This window comes from Calliphora vicina, chromosome 3 (genome assembly GCF_958450345.1).
Source record: "Calliphora vicina chromosome 3, idCalVici1.1, whole genome shotgun sequence".
Classification (NCBI taxonomy): Eukaryota; Metazoa; Arthropoda; class Insecta; order Diptera; family Calliphoridae; genus Calliphora; species Calliphora vicina.
The window spans coordinates 73,080,626-73,104,228 of record NC_088782.1 but is presented as its reverse complement, the minus strand read 5'-3'; the positions used below and the strand labels follow the sequence as shown (position 1 = coordinate 73,104,228).

General features: G+C 27.7%; 1 protein-coding gene across 3 annotated transcripts in view; it reads left to right on the top strand.

Moving 5' to 3' along the window:
- Tet (Ten-Eleven Translocation (TET) family protein) overlaps window positions 1-23,603 on the top strand; it is a 238,684-nt gene that overhangs the window by 9,009 nt on the left and 206,072 nt on the right. For all 3 annotated transcript variants that reach the window (XM_065503220.1, XM_065503221.1, XM_065503219.1), the window contains exon 3: window positions 13,451-13,468. In XM_065503220.1, coding sequence (XP_065359292.1) covers window positions 13,451-13,468 — 18 coding nt within the window. The remainder of the gene's footprint in view (window positions 1-13,450; window positions 13,469-23,603) is intronic.

Below are 23,603 nucleotides of genomic sequence, written 5' to 3'. Positions count from 1 at the left end.
TATATATTCTGGATCCTTATAGATAGCGGAGTCGATTAAGCCATGTCCGTCTGTCTGTCTGTCTGTCTGTCTGTCTGTCCGTCTGTCTGTCTGTTGAAATCAATTTTCTGAAGGCCCCAGATATCTCCGGGATCCAAATCTTCAACAATTCTGTCAGACATACTTTCGAGAATTTTGCTATTTAAAATCAGCAAAATCCGTCCATAAATAACGGAGATATGAGCAAAAATCCGAGACAACCTCTGAAAATTTCATCAAAAAACACAATGTATTGCATGCTTTGACAAAAAAACAACAAAACGTATGCATGGATGTGCAAGCTTTGTGTATTTGGTTTTTTTTTGTGTTTTGTTTCTTTTGGCGTTGTTGTTGTTTTTTATACAACTAAAGTTTAGTTTGGTTGTGTGTTGGTTTTTTTGACAAAAAAACAACAAATCGTATGTTTGGGTGTGCATGCTTTGCGTTTTTTTGTTTTTTTTGTGTTTTGTTTCTTTTGGCGTTGTGGTTGTTTTTTATACAATTAAACGTATGTTTGGATGTGTGTTGGTTTCATTGCCTTGCGTATTTTGTTTTTGTTTTTTCTTTTGGTGTTTTGTTTTGTTTCGTTTGGCGTTGTTGTTGTTTTTTGTGTTCTTGATAAATTTAGGATGCTGTACGCTGAAAGTGGGCAATGTACATACATATGTATATACTAATTATAAAAAATAAGAATGCATCCACAACAAAGGTGAAGGGTATATAAGATTCGGCATAGCCGAATATAGCACTCTTACTTGTTTTTTTTCAAATTGTTTTTTAAATTTAAATTTTTTTTGAAAATTTTTTTTTAATATTTAGTAAAAAAAAATTTGGTGAAAAAAAATCGGGTTAAAAAATATTTTTTCCGTTTTTGACCCTACAATGGGTCCAACATACTATGGTCATAGTAATCTAGATATAGGTCAAAAATAGAGGTTGTCCTGGTTTTTTCCTTATATCTGGACCGATTTTCTAGATTTTAAACAGCAACCGAGCCGGAAGAATTCCGGAGATATTGATGTATGAATCGGGTATGTAAGTTATTTGGGGGCTTCGGAAAGTTGATTTCTACAGATAGACAGTCAGACGGACATGGCTATAATCGAATACAGTATCCATCTTATATATCAATTGTATTGCAAATTAAGTTAAAGTTCTAAATTCGAATCTTAATTATGTACTAAAAGGTGAACTGAATTTACATTTTTTAAAAAAACATAATTTTTTGGGATAAAAAATTCAAACCCCTACATTTTAAAAATCGAATATTAAAAACTCTTGATTTCTCAAGGAGTCCTAAAAAATAATATCTTCTAAACAAGTTGTTCCAAAATCGATGAATCAACTTTTTGTAAAACGGACAATAGTAAAATTTTGTATTAACAATATAATATAAGTTTTTTTTTTTAATTTTGTTTTTTTAAAAATACATATAAACTTACGGGTACAAACTTGGGGATTTAAATTTTGAAATGGGGATTTTTTGGGGACATCGACTTTCAAATTGGGGACATGAGGTAAACTTTGTCTGGCAACACTGGTGGAGTTTGACATTCCACTACTCATAAGTATATCGAACTGGACGCTCGAATTCAAGTTATTAATTCAGAAACAGTACTTAATATGTATTTCCGATTTCAAAAAACTGGTTTTTGGGCATGATTCAATTCAGTACAATCATTGCCTTAGATTTATAGAGCCTTGTTAGCACTGCGAACAATCATAAACCTGGACTAATCAATTTTTAACTACATACTATGTATTTTATTTAGTTTAACAAAAATATTTAAATTCCATTTGATTTTCATTCTAAAACTGAAATTCAGTTGTTTAGTAGAAAGACAACATAAAACGGACAAAATAAAATACGAAAATAAAGGAAACCGATGAGCAGATGTTCACAAAAGTTCATGACGACAGACAGAAAACTACAACAATACGATCAGAGCAAGAACAAAAACCAAACTCATAAATACACACACAGATACTCGTGCACACTCAGATAAAATATCAGCATTTATGTGTTTGTGATTGTCTGGCAAATACTGTTTATTATTAAGACAGGAGACAGCTGGACAGACTTGAAAATTAAAATTAAAAAAAAACAAACTGACAATAAATAATAAATACAATCCGCACACATACATATACTATGTAGATATGGAAGTCTTAACAAATATTAAAAACATTTTGTAATCTAATTATTTAATATATGTATTTGAATCTTTCTTTCATTTACTAAATATTTTGAATTTTTTATATTAAAACATAAAATTGTTTCTTTATAATAAACATTTAAAATTTCTCTTTGCAAAAAGGTTTTGTTTTATTTTTCTAATTTTTTTTCGTTTTTCATCCTTTCACGGATCATTGAACGTTAACTCGTTTATATTTTTTGTTTCAGTTGTTGCTCAATTTTCGTTTACTTTGATCATTATTTAGTTTATGCCCTGTTACAAACATTTGTGAGTTTTGGTATCAAAAGGATTCCAATATTGTTCTGTTTTCGTTTTGCTGTTTTTGCCGTTGTTTTGTTAAAACTGCAGATGTTTTGTTTTAGTGAAACTATCAATAACTGTTTTTCTTTTTCGATGAATGGAAATACAAAACGTTTTAAACAATTCAGGTTAAAAGGGTGAATGCACTTTTTAAAAATAAATTAAAATTTTGTTGAAAAATATCTCACGTAAAATATAAATTCTTATGAACAACAATAATAATATTACATGGATTCGGATAATTTTCAATAAGAGAAATTATGAAACAATTATCAAAATAATGGAATATTTTTGAAATTTAGAACTAAAAATTTAATTTTATAATACAATAAACATAATTCAAGTGCATACATATGTATATCTAGCAGTTTTATTTAGATTAATACAATCCATTATACTTAAACTAAAAGTTGATAACTTCAGATGGTTTCGAAAACATTTGCACGTAGCAAGCATCTTTTTGTCGTTCTTATAAATACAATGAAGAGAATCCTGCATACACTACATACTGTTGAATGCAAGTGTATGTAGCACATACATGTACTTTATAATAAAGAGGCTTCCTTAAATAATAAAAAAAACAGAAAATAAAAGGAGTAAGTAGTATTACTACAGATTCTACTCATATTTATATTGTAAACATGTAGTAGATCTACAAACATTTAACTACTCGTCGTACTCATATTTGTTTGTATTTTTGCATTCTTCTACTTGTTCACATACTTCATAATTTACATACACACGTTTACATTCATTTATGTATAGAATGTAAATTAGATCTGCTCCTTAAAAAGAGATTTGATTTGGATCGTTCTAATTTTGTTCTTTAGTAGCTAAAACTAATTTAAACTAAATTTTGAGGTAAATCGGATAAGGAGATCCCGTGCCGGATATCTATTAATTGATCTCAACGTTTGAAAGAAATATCATCTTCTGGAAATACTTGTAGATTTTATCGATAACTTCGTTTTCGCGATCACTTCAAAACATACGTTCTTTGAAAACTCATTTAAAACCATAAACATCCATTTTCAAAAGATTTTTACAGATCTTTTTGCGTTTGAAAGATAAATCTCATTGCTGTCAAACAAAGGAAACAATTTTAAAATTAGTTTTTAAATAATATCGTTGTTTTATTACATTAGCTAATAAAAAAAAGTACTAAACACACTTCGTTTAGAAAAACTAAGTATTTTCGAACTCTATGGAATGCAATAAAACGGAATTACACATAAATGAGGGTAAAATATAAAAAGGGTAGAAAGGGGATCATTCGCCATAGGGGCACATCTGCCAACATCGAATAACTTATAAACTAAGTAATCGATTTTGTTACATTATCAAGTTATGTTTTCCTTTATCGATTGTTGAAAGTTTGAAAGTTTAATTTTACATATGATGTGAGGCAGATTCGCATGCTGAGAAAATATTTCAGCGTGTGAATTTGTTGAGCTAACCTCTTTAGTTTTTGTGATACAAAAAATATATTGGTTGGTGATAGAATGTCAATAATAGTGAGCAATAAGTGACAATAGTTTTTTCTATCATTTAATTTGAAGTACAAGAAAACTTTATATTAAACCTCAAAATTCCCCCTGGGGCACATTCGCCAGATGCAAATTATTGATAAAATATAGAAATCAGTCACAATATGTTTAAATTTTTTTTGTTAAGTTATGTGATATAAAAAATAACACTATACAACAAATTCAATTTTGTTCCAAAAATACAAGGTCGGACCAATAAATTTTGATAGAGGAGACGAAAAAAAAGACACGTGTATAGGCGTTTTGAAAGTTTACATCTGAATTTCATTTTAGGGGGGGTTAAAGTTTCCCAACTCTGGCACATTCTTATTGTTAATCGTCATAAGACCATGTGGTCCTTACATTTTAGGTATAAAATGTGTTCAGCAAAGTCATGTAAAATATTAAGGAAAACATTTTTTTAGAATATGTTTCAAAACTCCGTACACGTGTCTTTTTTGTTTGTCTCCTCTATCAAAATTTATTGGTCGTAACTCGTTTTTTTTTTGTGTTGTACAGTGTAATTAGCTAGTTTGTTATACATTTGGGCGATTCAAACGGTATCCTATTAGGTCGTATTGTCATAATGTCCTAAAATATTTTTTTAGTTTAAACAAATTATTGTTGGGTTTCAAACAAAAATGTTATAAACTAATAATACTTTTTGAACTATGTTTATTGGTTTGTCATAAAATATTACTTTTTTTGTTTGCAGCACATCAAGAATTTGTTTAAACTAAAAAAATATTTTTGGACATTATGACAATACGATCTAATAGGAGACCGTTTGAATACCCCAATTGTTTTGTGAATTAAGGTATAAAACAGTTTTATTTTTGTTTTATTTTAAAAATGACAAATATGTTCTATCCCTTTGGCATATTTACCCCATATGTGGGGTGGTTTCGCCGTTTTTGGTCAGTCTAGAAATGTTAAAAAAATATGTATATTAAGATGAGATAGGTAAGATTGAAATGAATAAAATTAAAGCCAGCATATCTAAGTGTCCAAAACAAGAAAAAAATTAAGATTATGTATTATGGTTTTCATTTGAGATCGCTTCAAAAAAATAGTGGCGTATGGTCCGACTTCAACCCTAAAGTTATATGTTTTTTATTCAACATTAATGACAGAAAGATAATTTTCTCCACATTATATATTAGATGAAACATCTAATGGATTTTTAAAGGAAATCAAATAAAGTACCATTGTTTATCCAATTCTAAAACATTAAATATATTTTCGGCACGAGTTCTAGTTAACCGATTGGCCTTAAATTGTACAGCAATTCTATTTTTTTACGGACCGGTCTAATATACATGGTATGTGAATATGCAGCATTAAATATCCTGATATTTACTGTATACAACAAGTACAGACACATGTACAAGCAAACATTTACTCACATTTACCATGTCCTGATATGTAGTATTTGTATTCAAATCGTAGAATACCATGCACTTCTATACGTATGGATTCATACTAAATTTTATATGTGTAATAGGGTTCCCAGTAAAGTTGTGATTTCTTATGAATAAAATTGCATTAAATATTATGATGCCGGGATAATTCTTAGCCTGCACAAGATCATATCAAAGGTCTATTTCGTTTTTTTAATAAAAAACGTAATATTTTCGATTGATTAGATTTGAAGACTAGACTTTGTGATATCATAGCTAAACATCATAGCACTATATTTCGGAAACATCGGGTTGCCTTCTTTAGACATTGGAAGTAGTAAGAATGTATAAATCGCAATTCATCTTCCATAGAACAAAAATGGGTTACTTACTATACTGCAGTAGGGACACAGAACGGACATGTCATGTTGCTATATAGGATCCGTTATTCATCGATAGTTTTTGTGATAATTTAGTGCTAGTTACACAGATAAATTAACTCCTGATATGCAACTGCAGCCCGAAATCATTCTGTATACCAGATGAAGCAAGTCTTTAGTTTTTCTCTTTAAAAGCTTAAGATTTTTTGTAAATGATTTTTAATATAAGAAACCCTTTAATTATATAAAACATACATACACGTATTATTATGTGGAGTACTTGTGCTCTTATTGTATGCAGGAATGAACGAACGTTTACATTTGTATGCGCATTAAGTGCATTGCTCCTTCAAAATGTCGTTCGTGACATACTGCACTCTCCTGCATACTATTTAAATATTTTTCTAAAAATCCTTGCGAAATTGTAATAAAATTAAAAAACAAAACCAGGAAAAAAATGAAGCATGTTATAAATTTAGTTTATTTAAAATTTAGTTTTTTGTTAAAAACCAAATGGTTTATATTCAAAATTAGAAAAGTATACAGTTGTACAGTCTAAAAAATTTAAAATTAGTATTAACTGTAATAAGTTTCAAATCAAATTACTAAGAGTAATTAAATAACTAAAATAAGTTAATAAAGACTGTATACGAACTACGATTTTTAACACAAACATTTATTTTTGTAATGGTAAGCCCCATTGCGTTAGTATGTTTATAGTTTTTATGTAAATTTATTTTTAAGTAAATTCAAAACCACAGTTAGTTTAACACATATTTGTGTATTTCAAGCCAAATTATTCTAAAAGGAGCAGGTGAATAGTGTGGTCATATTGGCTGTTTTTTTTAAACAAAATAAATCAATTCCAAATTATTCGTATTCAAAATGTATTTGGTGAAAAAATAAATTATACATTATTACTGATGTTTGTAAAGTCAAAAGAAATTAGCTCTTTTAGATACTATGGTGATATTAAAAAAATTATCTCAACAGTTAACCGTTATTTTTCAACGTAAAAATAAAAGTTCGCATGAAACACTTAAAAAAGAGTTTTAAATAGCTGTTATAAAAAAACTCCTTTGAGGAGTTTTATTTTTCCCGTCAGAAAATAAAACTCTTTTCATTTATTTTCTACTTTTTTCAGTATCTTTCTTTATTGAGTCTATCTGATTTAGTAATTTATTTGTTTAAGAAAAAAACAACAAAAATTTGATAATAGGAATCAAACAATAACAAATTAAAATTCTACTAGATTTTATTTTAATGACAATTTATTCAATTGCAATGCAGAGGGCTTTACAAATTGTAATGATCTGACCAGCGGCCAGCTTTAGGTGTCATTTTACATAAAATGAGTTTTATTTTCTGACGGGAAAAATAAAACTCCTCAAAGGAGTTTTTTTATGACAGCTATTTAGAACTCTTTTTTTAAGTGTTTCATGCGAACTTTTATTTTTACGTTGAAAAATAACGGTTAACTGTGGAGTTGAGATAATTTTTTTCAAATGCTTTTATTTAAGACGGGAAAAATAAATCTCCTCAAATGAGTTTTTTTATGACGGCTATTTAAAACTCTTTTTTAAGAGTTTCATGCGAACTTTTATTTTTACGTTGAATAATAAATGTTTTAGATGGATTTTTATTTTTAAAGTCACAAAATAACTGTTATAAATAAACTTTTTTTGATATCACTATAACCTTTACGGTCGCTGCTTCCAAATTACTTTGAGGATTGATTGGTACATAATTGCCCATAGCTTCCATTTAAGAATCAATTCCGATACTACCTTTAACAAGCATAAAAAACTTAAATATATTGCCATCAGAATCAAATTCACAATCAAAATAATGTCTAGTAGACATAAATTACTCTACCAGATTTTCTAATGATTTGTCGAGAATTGATCAAAGGACCCACTTCTGAAAATCATTTCAACGAATTTATATCTTTGATACAATTATTATCAAGGTAAAATATCTCGTATATAAAAATCTAGCGATATAAAAAATAGCGATCGTTTCTTAGTTTGATAATGCACCCATATAAGAATCGCGTTTTAACAGGCTTAAAATTTCATACATATGTTGCAATCGAGATAAAATTCAACGCAAGTAAATTTATTCGAAATAGAAATCAAATAAAATAATAATGTCAACAATTTAATCAAAATATTTATTATATTCTTCCTATTTTCTTCGGATCATATAGACAAGAATTGTTCTTAAAAAAACAATACAACAAATCAAATGGTATCTGGTATCATAGGCCGTAGTTCTAAATTGTTCCTTAAAATCGTGTTTGAAATATATATTTTTTATAGTTTTAATAGTAGGCAACACAGCCTGAAACCATATAAATACATACAATGGCACATAGCAGGATTTTTTTGCATCCTTTTTTGTTGTTGTTGTTTTGTTTCACATTAAGCATCAGGTTTTAATGTTGCAGTTGCATTAGCAAGTACAAAAGCACAATGGATTTCTACAGTATTCATACTACAAACACATTTATAACTACATACATACATTCGAACATTTGTATTAATACTTGCGAGGCATGCAACATTATTTTGAATGCTTTATTATATTCCTTTTTTTTGTTTTTTTGTTGTTGTAGTTTTTATATATTTTTTGCATCTGCTTCGGATGCTGCAGTGAGCGTGTGTGTGCATTTATTTGCTGGAATATCCCAGGGAACATGGACACTCAATCTCAAATTGAGAATGATTTGAAATATAAGATTTTCTCAAATGTAAAAGTTTGAGCATGTATTGAAAGTGTTTGAAAATAATTAGGTACTTTCTCAGTAAATAGAGGAGTTTTTCCCAAACTTTGTCAAAGATTTTCATAGAGGTTTTAAATTACATTTGCTATCAAAAGCACGGAATAAAGTAAATTGCTTGACTTTTTGTTTGCTGGGATACAATTCTCTCTTGTTTGGTTTCTAGGCATTGATAATACCCAGCAGTTAAGCAAGTAGTCAATGTATCCTTTATAGACAGTAATTTCCACTAATGTCATATCACTTGGCTGACTCCAATTTATATATTTATGATAATTTTACACGTATATTTGTAGTGCATAGAGAAGACAAATTTCACTTAAGTGTCTCTAAGTAATCTGGAGTGTAGTCACTTTAAACGCTTTGGTTTTATACAAATTTTATTGATATAATTCTCATACAGTTTATTTTTATTTTTGCTTATGTATACTGATATCCCATGTAACATATCGTTAGTAACCCATAGTAAAGTCACTTTAAACGTTTATTTTGTATTTTTTTTACCCACCAGAAGCAATCTCTTGGAGAATTGTCGGAGGAAGGTGTGTTTACAAGCAATCGTTTATTGAACAGTCTATTTTATGTATTTTTAGCTGATTATTTGTTTCTGTAAATGTTAAAATAACTAGTTATGTAGCTGATCAAGTAACCAGTTAGGAAACTAGTAAAGTAACTGACGCTATGTAACCAGTATGTGAATCCAATGAGTTGACTACTTTGGACCAGCTATCAGACAGTCTCTTTGTAATCAAAAAGGGGCAATTGATCTCCTACTTAGGACATACACGTGTTAAAATAACTACTCACGTAGCTAGTTATGTAACAAGTTGTCACCCTAAATGCTGGTTAAAAACACTAGTTCGGGACTGTCTGCTGGAACTGCTGGGTACTGGATGTATGCGATGGTGGTTGCACGTTGCAGTTCTGGCTGTAGTTGTTGTTTTAGAAAATCTTTGCATTGTGTTGTAGTTGTTGTTACTTTTAAAGGATTTATTATTTTGTTATCACGTATTTTGCATCTGAAAATTGCATCTGCATTTGAATCCGTTTACACGTATGTAAAAAATATATATTTTTTGTTATTCTACACACTTACACATCTATACATAGATACATATCAAAACATATTTATATGATATATATTTAATTTTTTCAGCATTTATTTGAAATGTAAAATAAATAAATATTTGCTTTATTCAAAAAAATAATATTGAAAAAATAGTTTTGAAAAAATGTATGTATTTAGGTTTGAGTTTGTCCTACATGTATTTTGTTTTTCGTTAAAGCTCAGTGTTTTGTGTGTTTTTATTCTCACCTGTGTCAATTAATTTTTAATTACACTCGAACATGTAAATTAAACACCATCCGCTGGTGGCTTATAAAACTGAAAATAAATTAAAAATCCAAATAACAAAAAAATTAAAAAAGAAAACAAATACATAAATGTGTATTTGTGTGTGTGCGTAGGTAAATATTTGCATAAATATGTTTACATGCATGTATTTATGTATTTTACAATTGTTTGTCATATTTAATCATTACAAATTTATGTTGAACACGTTTCATTATGTATTTAAAAAATTACAAAATTAAGTAATTACACAAATTGTTTTAATTTATTTATGTTCGCATTTATTTATTTATTTGTATTCCGCTTACAATAATAAGTATAACTTATTTTACATGCAGAAATTATGCTGTAAAAATATTGTTTTTATTTTACCCATATCTATTTAATGCATTTACATGGACAATTGCACTTTGCTGACATTTTGCTTTTTATCTAGATTTTGTCAAATTTGCCCTACATTTGGAAAAATGTGATAGTAAATTGTAGTTTTAATTCGAAATTAGTTTATAGTCCATTGAAGTGAGATGAAAAAGTGATTAAACAAAGTTTTTGATTGGTTGAGTTTACTAAGCTTTTAATCTTTAAAGTATAGAGAATTTTGGAAAATTACTGCATTCATAATAGAATTAGTTTTCATAAGGAAACAAATTTCGATAGGGAAATTAAAATTGTGTATGTACTATCAATTTTACATGCCGGCGGATATTTCGATCTTTTTTATTATATATATTGTTTTTTTTGGTGCTCTGAAATAGTGCAGTGCTTCTAAAGATAAATCAATACCACTTTTCAGCATTGGATACATTGGAATATAATAATTCTCCTTACATTTAACCAATTTTATGTGAAAGTATATGTTTTTATAAAAAAGGTACGTTGAATTATGTGATTTCAAGAAATTAATGAGGACATTAAAGAGATTATCAGAATTGGTCCTTTAAATAAACCTATGGTCAGTTTTGGTCCGATTATAAGTAAATCTCATAGAGTGATTTCTATTAGCAAATTCATATTTTATGTGAATTTCGTTCCAATGATAATATATTTAAGAGTTTTATGAAAACTCTGGTTAATTTATATCGATCCTCATTGCCAATTATGGACAGATCTGCAAAAAATTTAGAAGTGTAATACTAAATCACACTTCTAAATTGTTTTTAGAATAATTATTGTTATAAGAATTAGAAGGATATAAATATATCTGTATGGGATCACAAATGGGATCACAAATGATTCATTAGTTTCATTTTTCAAAATAAAATTATACTTTTTCTCTTAACCATTCCATTAAAGAATTCAATACAAATTCATTTCTAGGCATAGTTCCATAGTAGTTCAAACGTAGTGACTTCATTCCTATGAGAATTCACTATTTACAGAATTAATTCCTTATTTAGTCATTCAAGTTTTCTTTAATTCCTTACATCCTTATCCCTTTAAAAATTTATTGAATGATTACATTTTTCTTGAATTCAAATCTATTAAAAATAGGCTTTACACAATTATTTTCAATTAATTTTGTAAATGATTGAAAGCCCAACAATTTGATTGAAGAAAAAATATTTTAATTAAATTTGGATTAGATTTAAATTAACAAAAATTTAATCATTCAAAGTTTGAATGAATATTATAATGAATTAATTCAACAACAAATGAATTATATTCTAATAATGTCTTTGAATGAATCTAAAGAATTTGTATTGTCGGGAATTGTTTTCCGGAAAAAAATAGCTGACATTTTTAATTCTGAATTAGGATTTTAGTTAATTAAGCCAAAATTTATTTAATTAATTCAAAGCTCTGGCTTTATCAGGATTCATCCCTAAGCATCCCTCTGAATTAAGATCTGTAGTTTGATTATAAATTTTACTTATATCGATTCAGACACTGATTTTATTGTTGTTCTTGAAGTGATGAACAATTTTTCGGTTCTTGATGAACACGATTTTAGGAATCCATAATGGATCATTGACGTTTTGAAGATTTTTGTCCTGTATTTAGCGATTTCTGTAATAATAAATTTTTTAATCATATTTATTTGTATTCTTTACTCCGATAATAACACTCTGCTACAAAATGACACTTTTTGTCAGAACTTGAAAAGCGGCCTTATTGGGGTTGTAGGCCTAGGTGAGGACATACTAAAACCGTTTTCAAAGATTTTGAAACACCCTCAAAATTTTAAGATATTTTGAAAAAACTGTTTTAGGGTAGGTCGTAGTACTTTAGTACCTCTAACTCACACATTTTTAGACCGATTTCAAAGTTATATAAAAATATAGATAGACAAAGAATTAAGCTTTCATAAAATGTATATCAAAAAAAATTGCGTAAGTTTTTATAAAAAGTTTAGCTTTATTTTTTATTTTTGTTCGTAATTTTTCATATTCAACAATAGTTAATTTAATTTTTTCTGTGAAAACCTATTCTTTTTTGCACAGTGTTTTAAAGACAACTTTATATGAGATATTACTTGTTAAAATCGGTTTATATTTGCAAAAGTTATTAAACTTTTTTGAAAAAAGTTCGAAAAAATTTACCTTGTAAATTCAAAATTTTCCAAATATTTTTTTTCTATTTTTTTGGTTTATTTTTATTTATATGCGCTGGGGGAGAAAATACTAAAAATGGTGTTAATTAAAAGTTGAATAACATTTAGAATTTTCATCCGATTTGAATAATTAAAACCATGTTTTGTTAAGAACTAAATTTCCTATATATTTTGGTATAAATTTTTATAAACTTTCATATCAAAATAAGCAATGAAAAGCGACTAAAATCAAAAATGTTGATAAATCAAAAAATGCACATCATTTTAAAGCGTAATCAGTTTTCTTTCCAAACCCGTTAAAAAATTTAAAGTCGGACAAAAACTGACTAAGCTACAGGACGTTTTCCAAGTTTTTTTCCATCGTAGCACCGTGTAATTAACAATTATTGTTTTCAATTAAAGCTATAAATAAGCTTTGTACTCTGTTCAAAATAATAATATGAGCAACACTTCTTTCGCTCGATTGAAATTCCGCTGCCAAACAATTTTCATTCATTTAAATTACAAAAAGCATAAATATTACGTAAAATATGGTTTTTGTTTACCCATATAAAACAATGTTGCAAACTTTGGAAAATCGCGAGATAGACTACATTTAATGCATATCAAATGCTGCGAGTGAAAAAAATCAATATTTTTCTCAAATATCAACAGAGTACTAGGCTTTTATTAAAAACTCCAAGTTTTCGTATAATACTTAGCTGAAGATTTTTTAGATATTTTTCAAAAATAATTCCAACTGAGTACGAACACAATTAAGTGAAACTTTATTTGGTTTTTAAGCAAAAATATTTAACAAAACTATTTTATAAGCCATTAATTTAATTATAATTTAATTCTATAGTAATTATTTTTAATATTGGAATTTACTATTTATTATTTTTTATATATTTTCAACAAAATTATATTAATTTCTTTTGTTTTTCTTTTAATTTTATTTGCAGGAACCTAAAGCCAAACAAGTATGTATTAAATTTCATTAATTTTTTATTTATTTATGTATTTCTTTTTTTATAGTAAGTACCTATTTACTATTTTTTTTTTGTTTAATCCTGTAAAGTATATAGAATGTCCTATATTAGTACACACAAACATATACATATGGCTATGTGTGTGAGTGTATTTATTTTATTTTTTTATGATTAAAAGTGAAAAACAAAAATATAAAAAAAAAATATTCAAGTATTAAAACCAGGAATAACAAGCAAACCAATTAAAACATGATATTTCATGGTAGAGGAGAACATAAAAAACAAAAAAACTAAAGAATACCAACGAGTATATACCAAAATATTGTTGAAGGCAGGTGGTTTTCAATGTGTTTTTTTTTATTTTTTGTTGTGTGTGTGATGTGTTTGTTTTTTTGAATTTTTTTTTGCTTTATTTTGTTACGAGTACTACTCTATGGATTCACAAGAAAACTTGAAATTTTATATGAAAAGAATAAAAACAAAAACAAACAGAAAAAAATTTTATTCTTTAAAATAAAGTTCAATAAACTTTGTTGCAGGTATTAATCCCAACACAGTTAAACAAACACACACACACACGCCTTAGAATGTGAGCAAAACAAACAAAATGAAAAGGATATTCAGGATGAAGACTACATGCAAAATGATCTTAATGATTTAAGTAATAATTTTGATTTCACCAACATATAGTGACTGTATGTGTTTTTTTTTTCGAAAAACTTTTGCTTTAAATAATGATGCATCATTGTAAATTAAATAATAAACTACAACAATATTTATTTATGAAAATGTGAAAAAAGCACTTCTTGGATCTGCTCAATTGTCTACGTGGATTGTGTGTGAATAAAATAAAACGTTTTCTCATACATTAAGCTAGTGTTTGCTGCTGTTGTTGTTTTTTTATTATTTATTTATTTGGTGTTACACAGCTTCCGATGATGATGGTTGGTTGGTTGGATGGTATGAATGGATGATGATGGCTGGCTGGCTGACTGGGTAGGTTGGGTTATCTGAATGGTTGTGAGTGATATTATGGATGCTTATAGAATTCATTTAGACAAGCAGTAGTTCATAAATGTCAGTTATTTTACTCACGAAATATACATTCATATAAACTGACGGACTGTATGACTCTGTGTATGTCACACTCACAGACAGATCCATGTGTATGCAGTAGTTTATTCATTTATCCATTCATTCATCAAAATTTAAAAATATAAAAGTTACAGCAAAACAACAATAAAACCACATAACAAAAAAAGAAAAACAAACAGAATCAAGAACTACTACAACTGATTGTTATGCGTTGTTAAATGATAATAATTTGTGACATCCTTTTTAACAAAAAAAAAAACAACAAAAAAAAAAGAAAATGTTGAACAAATAATAAATATAAAGAATATTTGATTGAAAGTGTTAAATTGATAAAATACTCATTTTGACATACACGATCTACAGTTAAAATGTTGATAAATGATGGTCGCTGCTTTTCTTTACACTGCGTAAAATATTTTCTGAAGCCAGTTTAAATAACATGTGGGTCTTGTAAATTTTGTCAAGGTTTCGAAATATGGGCTAAATATGTATGGATGAAATTATGTCACTACAATTGTTTGATTGTAACAGAAAATCAATTGAAAGTATAGAAATAATATGTTTAGAAACAAATAAATTCTGTCTTAGACAGCGTTCAAATAATTTTCTTATCAAATGTTTACTTAATAACTGCCAAAACCTACATAATTTAAATTTTTGAGAAACGCTATAGAGATTTGATCCCAAACTTAGAATTATATATAGTTTAAAGAATTGGCGTAAGTAAATTAAATTTAAATGATACGTTCAAAATTTTGTTGACAAATGTTTTCTGGTCATAAGTATTAGAATTTTCATACTTTTTACAGCTATATATATCTAACCCTAATCAACTATCTAACATAATTTTCAGTATTGAAATAATTATCCAAATCGCTCCATAAATAGCCAAGGTATAAGTCAAAACTTGATTTCATATATAATTTTAATTTGATAGGAACAATTTGGAATAGCTCAAATAGTACTCTCTCTTTGCGGACACCTCTCTAAAGCGGACACGTCCCATTAACGGACACTTTTTTCAGTCGCAAAAAAATTCTTTGGAATTATTTTCTACTCTCAATAGCGAACACCTCTAAAAACCGCACAAATTTGTCAGTCCCTTAGGTGTCCGCTTATGAGACACTGTATATCAAAATAAAGGTATTTCAATGTTCTTTCAGAGCTGCAATTTAGAAATTTGGATCGAGTATGGCCTCACTTTAGAAAATATATTTGTAAACCCGCTTTTCTGAAGAAAATCTGAAAAATCTTGACAAAAAATTATAGAATTGAATAACTGTAGCTCAAGACATACAATTTTTGAGTTAAAACATTTATTTTGATATATATCCCACTCGCCTAATGGACCCAAGCTTTCTTTTGAGCAAAAAAAATAAAAACGTCAAAAAGTTGGATTCTGCCAAAAAAAATCTAAAATTGTTTATCTTGAGTTACAAAACACTTGTTTTCATATATGTATGTATAACCCACACGCATCGCACTAAGCGTCCAAAAGTGATTAAAACCATTTCCATTACTTATTTTATCCTTCACAAGGTCTTCGGTTCTACGTTAGGTTTTTAGAAAAACAAATTGGCAAAAAATATCTATAAACTTGTTTGGACTTAAGGTCTTTTGTTACGTACAAATAAGTTACATTTTTCTTTTCATCATACTTGCTGAACTACTGTTTTTCTTATCCTTCATAAGGTCTTCGGGTAAAATGTTAAGGTTTAAATGTTAGGTTTTTTAAAAAAAAACTTCTATTTTCTATTTGGGTCAAATTTGATCCGAAGATTGTTAACGCCAGTAAATTTGAAGACCTTATGAAGGTAAAGTAATCTCTTAGGAATAAGTAAAACAAAGTTTAAATGCTTTACTAGACATTGAAAATTATCTTTTATATGTGTATTTGTAGGACATATAGAAAACAAAGCATTGAGTAAGTTTTCAGTCTTTCCAGATCACTTGTGAGATTTTCTAAATATAAAAAGTCTTCTAAAATAGTTGAAGTATTTGTTTTAATTTTTTTTTTTTGGATTTTGGATATTTTTTAAAGTTTTTAATACACTAAAACTCATAAAAATACACTTTTAGAAAAAACCGGCTATTCGAGGATAAAACCCCGGTTTCTTCGATATTCGAAATGTGAGCTTTTCAAAAAAAACTGAAACCGACCTTAGAAAAAAAACCGGTTAAACTTTCTTTTGAACAAAAAAAGGGATCATTTTGAAAAAAAGTCAAAAAAGTTTTTAATGTTTTTTTCGAAAGATTGAAGAAATTGTTATCTAAACTATTTGGGACACATATTGAAAAAGCACCTGTTTAGCCAAAATGTCAAATTTTGACTCTCTTTAACTCAGAGAGTTCTTGACAGATCTTGTTGAAAATTTACTATCCAATAGGACTAACCTTGGTGCAAATTTTATCTCGATCGGAAGACATCGATTTGAAAAGTTGGTTCACTTGACATGAAATGCCCCATATATAAAGATATAGCCATTTAACATGTGCTCAAATTCCCGAGATATTAGCCGATTTTTAACACAAACCGAGACTGTCCGGCTTTAACATAAAATCAGGAAAGCAATAAAATATAAAATAGATGGGGAGTAGTATAAATAGCCATAGTCCATCTGTTTAATATATGGATGTCTTGCTATTACCAAACTGTTTCCATGTAAGCGATTTGTAAGCTAAACTACTAAAATTAACATTTCTTTAGCTAAAACTCCCTGGTCATTAATCTCTTCTTAATTGCCATATTTTAACGAGCAATTTATGAAAGAAAAGTATCTAAATTACTCATTACGAGAAATCAAATGGATGGTACTCCCCTAGTTGTTTCTATTGAAACTAAGAGTAACAATTTACTTTAACTATATAGGTGACCCAATGTACTTATTATTTCTTTTGTTGCAATTTTCCTTATTTATTAATAAATACATATATAAATAAATACTCGATTTTATCTTGTAAGTAATGTATATTTTAATTTATGCCACAACAAAAGAAAACGTAAAATTCCAACAAATGTTCATTATTTTTAATATCCTTGATAATGTTTGTGTTACATTATGGTGCATGGCAGAGGGGACAAATTATTTGCTTAAAATGCATTATTTTGGTATAGAATTATTTCTGTATTGCAAGTGCTGTTGTAGCAAACATTTCTTAGAATGTTTTAAAAAAAAAGTTAAAAAAAAAATTCAAAGAAAGGGTTAGTTTTATCTTACCTTTAGGGCGCATTATTGGAGTACACTGAAAGAATCATTCATATCAGTGATCATGTAATAATAATATAATTAATTAATTTTGTAACAAGATCATAAGTGCAGGTTTAAATAAGCTGTAGTAGCGAATGATTTCCTCTTAAATCGTAAGTCATAAAGTTTTCTGTTAGTGCTATTGGCAGACATTGAAGTTCTTTATAATTGTAAAAAATGATTGTTTATTATTTTGTATATTAAACAAATTTCTTCAAGTGTATTTATTGCAAGAATAAGTTCTACATGGAACAAGGTCGTTATTTTCTCATACAATGCTTAGCAACCAAGAGAAATTGAACAAAAAAAAAACAAAAAAAAAAAATAAAAGAAAACTAAAAGGAAAACAATTAGCAAATGTATACGCTCTCTTTCTGTCTTTCTTTATACATAGAAACCTACATATACATACATATATAAACACAAATACTCATACATTTTAAATGAAACAAATACATACATTTATGCGCATAAAACATTGTAATAGTGAAAGCCAATAGTTGCTGCAATAATTGCAGGGAACAGGTTGAAAACTGTAGTTAACCCTTTTTAAAACTCACATTCCCATAAAGGTAAACACACAGACACAAACATAGATAAATTCATACATACACATAGAAAACAAGGTGCAAGTAAAACTTTGTTATTTCTTCTCTAGTTTAACCAAAATGTGGTGTTTAACAAACCATGACACAACCGTCAGTTACACACTCTGACTGGTAGAATCAGTCAGTTAGTCAGGCAGCCACTCAATAAGGAATATTGTACAAATATACATTTGTTTGTTTGGGAAATCAACGAACAGGAAAACAAAATGAAATGGAACTTTTGAACCTACACTTGCAACTACATACATACAAAGAAATACTATTGCAAATTTGTATTCAATACGTTTGCTGTTGAAGTTGTAGTTTGATCGAACTATAAACAAGTCAAAGGAATTGCAAATGAATGGTTTTGAAGTTTTCTTATTCAAAGGATAAACTTTTATTTATCGAAAATTGTTTAAAAATAATGTTGCAGCATTTCTTACTTAGTTACAAAAAATATTTAAGTACATAAATATTCAATATATTTTTTTTTTATTTTATTTATTATATATTTTTTCCAATTTATTACATCATAATTTGTTAAAAAAGCAAAAATAATAATACAAGAAAAAGACAACAATTTAATTTTCTAAATCGATTTTATATTACATAAATACAAAACACATACACACTTAGATACAAGTGTATTTTCTCACAAACACTTGTTTAGTCATCATTTTTTTTGTAAGTTATTGCTTAGAAAAAAATTCAATTTCATGTCTTTTGATTATTTTATTTTTTTTTTATCTTAAGATGTCTTATTTATTGTTTAAACAGCAACCAAATATTATCAATACCACCCAAAGACCTGCCGAATAACATGACAAACCGTAGTTATGTGTCAAAAAAAAACATTTTGTTGTTTTGTAAAATATAAATTTCGTTTTGACTTATAAAAGTTTTTGTAACCATAATTTTGGAATTTGGGTTTAGAAACAGATGTATTTGATCTCTCTCTAGACAAAGAATCTGCAGGTCTCTTAATTTAGGAACCCAAAGAAAATTTCTAAAGCAAATAACTCGAAAATATATGTTCCCTTGTTCCGAATCTTGTATACCGTTTACCCCAATAGAAAAAAACAGTATTAATGGACTGTTTTTACATGGCAAATTAATTAGGGAAAACTTAACAACTGACAGAGAATTTATAATCAGGAATTCCGCAATTCCCAAAAATGGGATTTTTACTTTTTTGGCTCTAATATCCATATTAGGGGTGGGGTTATCGAAACCCTTTACAAAATAATTAAGAAAATATTTGGCCATTTGAAATGGGTTACTATATTTTAATATCAACTACGAATTTTGAGAATGTTTGCAATAAATTTGAATTTTATATAAAAAAATAGGCACTTTTTGGATGGACCTGATGACCTCGGTATCAAAAATTTTTAAATTTGTTTTCATTTAAAATATTTAATGTAAAGTTAGCTTTTCAAAATGTTTAAATTCCTAATACCTTTTCTTAGAATTTTTTTAGATAACTTAAAAAAGAATAAAAGTTCCTTTTTTCCAAAAACTAGCGAAAATTCGTATTTTTAAAAAATTTTCAATTCAAATGCGTATAACTTTGGAGTCAGTCATGATTTTTAAAGAATAATGGAGAAAATCGGGAAGTATTTGGACCCGCTGTTATCAAAAAAGTGGAGTTGCGTGGGTAAAAATATTGAAAATTTAATTTTCAAATGCGAATACATATCTCCTAAGTTATAAGAAATAATTGATAGCTACGACGAGGTTTACTTTATAGGGTCGCAAACGAATCACACATGGTAATGGGTATAACATGAATTGGGTATAACGAGACGTTCGACAAATTGATTAATTTAGGATCGGATTCTTATTAGATTTAAATATATTGGCAATTGAAAGTACAAAATGTCAAAAAAAATTTAAAAATTAGACCTTTTTCCAAGCAAGATATTCAAATTTCCATTATTCGGTTGAACACAAAGCGAAATACAATCTTTAACTCATGTTGCCAAACATTTTATTTTGCCAAATAATATTGAAAAAGCAACAATATTTTCTTGATTTAGAAATTGAAAGTGAAAAACAAATTATGGTTGTTGTAAATCGAAAAAATTCAATTTAAGTGGAAATTTTGTAATTTAAAGGTTTTACAATAAATTTAGTTGAATTATTTTTACAAAAAAAATTACATATATTTTTTATTTTTGTATTTTTACTTGTTAAATAAAAAGTCATTGCATTATCATCCCTTAAAAGTTATCAGAATAACAAAAACAATAACGAAATGTTGTAACTTCAACAGCAACTACACAGCGCAACGAAATCATCATCATCAACATTGTGCTCGTTGTCATCATCATCTTTTTCTTCTACAACACCATCGTCATCATCATTTAAGAAGTATGTATTTCGTTAAGGGTAGTTTTTCATTTATTTCAGAGTTTCGGAGTTTTAACACAACAATTTTTTTCAACATCAACTTTAAAGTTTTAATATGAAAACGAAAAAAAAAATGCGCAAAAAAAAAGTTTGAAAAATAAAAGAAAACAAAAATTAAACAGAATAAATAAAAATACGACGTACATCATCATCAAGTGAGAATTGAAAGCAGCAAAAATTTGTGACGTATTTTTTTAAAATTTTTTATTTATTTATTTTCTTCGTTTTTTAACATAAAAACACAGTTTTCTGTTTCTGTACTTCACTTTGGCAACGTGTGGAGTAGAGTAGAGCAGTGTAAAAGAAAACCACAACGAAAGCAGAGACAGGAAGCGTTGAAATAGGACCTCAGCGTTACAAACGAAACCAAAACATTCTATAAAAATAAAAAAAAACAAGAACTCACACCAATATGATGGATTTTATGCTGTTTTTTCAGAGTTTCATTCACTTTAGCAAAAAACCTTCAACATGAACATGAGTCAAAAACAGGACTTTTGCCATGAACAAACCCCCCACACAAGCACTAACTTTCAAGTAACACACACACGCACTCTATAAAACAATAACCACCAAATACGAATTTTTTTTCTTCAGATTTTTTAACTACAAAAAATCTAAAATACACAATAACAAAATTACAATCTATAGTGTGTAAACACACTAACAACATTCATTCATATATAAAACAGTAAAACCTGCCAAAAAATCATTCTAGTCCAGTCAATGGCCATTTTATAAAACTACTTTTGATCCTGTCTATGTAGTGTTTCTTTGGAGGTTCCACTGTATCCAAAATACCTCTTATCTATATGTTATGTTTGCTTGTTTTTTTTTCTACTCGTACTTTATGTATCTCATAGTTTTAAAAATTGAAATTTTTACAGTTTTTTTTTTCAGTTTACTTTATTTTTGCTTTTAGTTTTGTGTAGATTGTGCTGATGATGTCATTTTTTTGCTTGAAAACTTCATACAATAAACATGCATTTGTTCTGAAATACATTTAATGTTTTTTAGAGGCTGTCACCACATAACGTCTTTATAGTTGAAGCTTAGTTAATTTTTGTTTTTTGTTTTTTTTTTTTGGAGGGGAAAACATTTGTTTTTATTAAGGATATTCAAAGGATGTTAGATAAAAGTTAACTTTAAATGTTTAGTTTGTTATTTGTTTTTAGAAAACCGTACATAATAAAATATATTGTCCATGTAGAAGTGTATGTAGTATAAAAGGACGATCGTGAGTTACTTTTTTTAAAGTTCCGTCATATTTAAATTTTATTTTTATATTTGTAAACTACACATTTTTTGTTTATAAAAAACGGTTTTGTTATTTGGATTTTTTATGATTAATCGCTTTTATCTCGGCCATTTATGGACTGATTTGTTTGGAGACATATTTTACAAAGTATTTTTTCTAATTATTACAGAATTTATAATATTGAGCAACCAAGTGGGACAATATCAGATACATATATTGGTATAGACTCTCCATCTGGATCAATATATTAGAAGTTCGAGAATTTTTGTATTTAGTAGCAGCGCTATTTGTATATAAATGACTAAGATATGATAAAAAAACACGACTAACGCGATATTTGCTATATTTTTGGATATATCTCGGATACTAAGTTGTGTACATATTAGGGGTGCCAGTTTTATTTATACAAAATGCAGGACAATTTTAAAAATAGGTGAAAAATGGCCGGATTTTCAAAACTTACGCGGGACAAAAGATAATAAATTATACCTCAACTATCTTAACACTGTATTTTTCCCATGTTTTGTTCGTTTGTTAGCTACTTTAACATGATTTGGAAATTTTGCATACAAAAAATAAAAAAAAATATATGTATGTATTGAAAAATATTGGGTGTATGACTAAAAAATTCGGAATTTTTCCAAATGTTTCGCTTTTATTTTAAAACATTTGCTTTTGGATGAATCCTGCTTCCTGCAAACGTTTTGAAATTGCTGATTGAGTAGCTCCCAATGATTTCTGAAGCTCTTGTTGAGTTTGACAACTATCTTTATTGAGTAATGCCTCCAATTCTTGGGTTTCAAACTTTTTTGGCTCCCGTGTCAAAACAACCACTCCATATAATGAAGTACATACATGGAAAGTATCATATCATAGATGGGGGTAGTGCACTAATTTTGCAGTTTGCACTAATACTTAGTGATAGTGCAAAATTAGTGCAATCATTTTGTTCATATTTAGTGCTGAGTTGAAAATTAGCAGCCTCACTAAACATTAGTGATAGTGAGTTAAAAAATTTTGCACTCAACATTAAATAAGTTGATTTAAAAAAATGCAATCATCAGTTTATTGCAACTTTTTTGTATGCACTAATTTGAGTGCAGCTTCAAATTGTGCACTAAATTTTTAAGTTAAAAATGGTTTAAGTTTATTTCTGTACACTAATTTAAAACTTAAGACTAATACTTCATTAAAAATAACAAAAAATATTTAAAAATTTTATTTTTCGAATTTGGAATCATTAATTTCATGACTACTCATTTCTGAAAATTTAGTGATAGCATGTTTAATGCAGTTTTTTTTGATTGCAGGTTAAAATTTTGCACCAATTAATTGTAGTGCAGATTTTTGCACTAAATCTTCGTTTAGTGATAGTTAAAAAATTATCACTATCACTATTTTTTTAGCTAATCAAAAATAGTACAAACTAAATTTTTTGCAATTTTAGTGAGTGATAGTGCAATGCTGATTTCAATCACCATTTACTACCCCCGACTATGATACATATACAATACTATCCATGT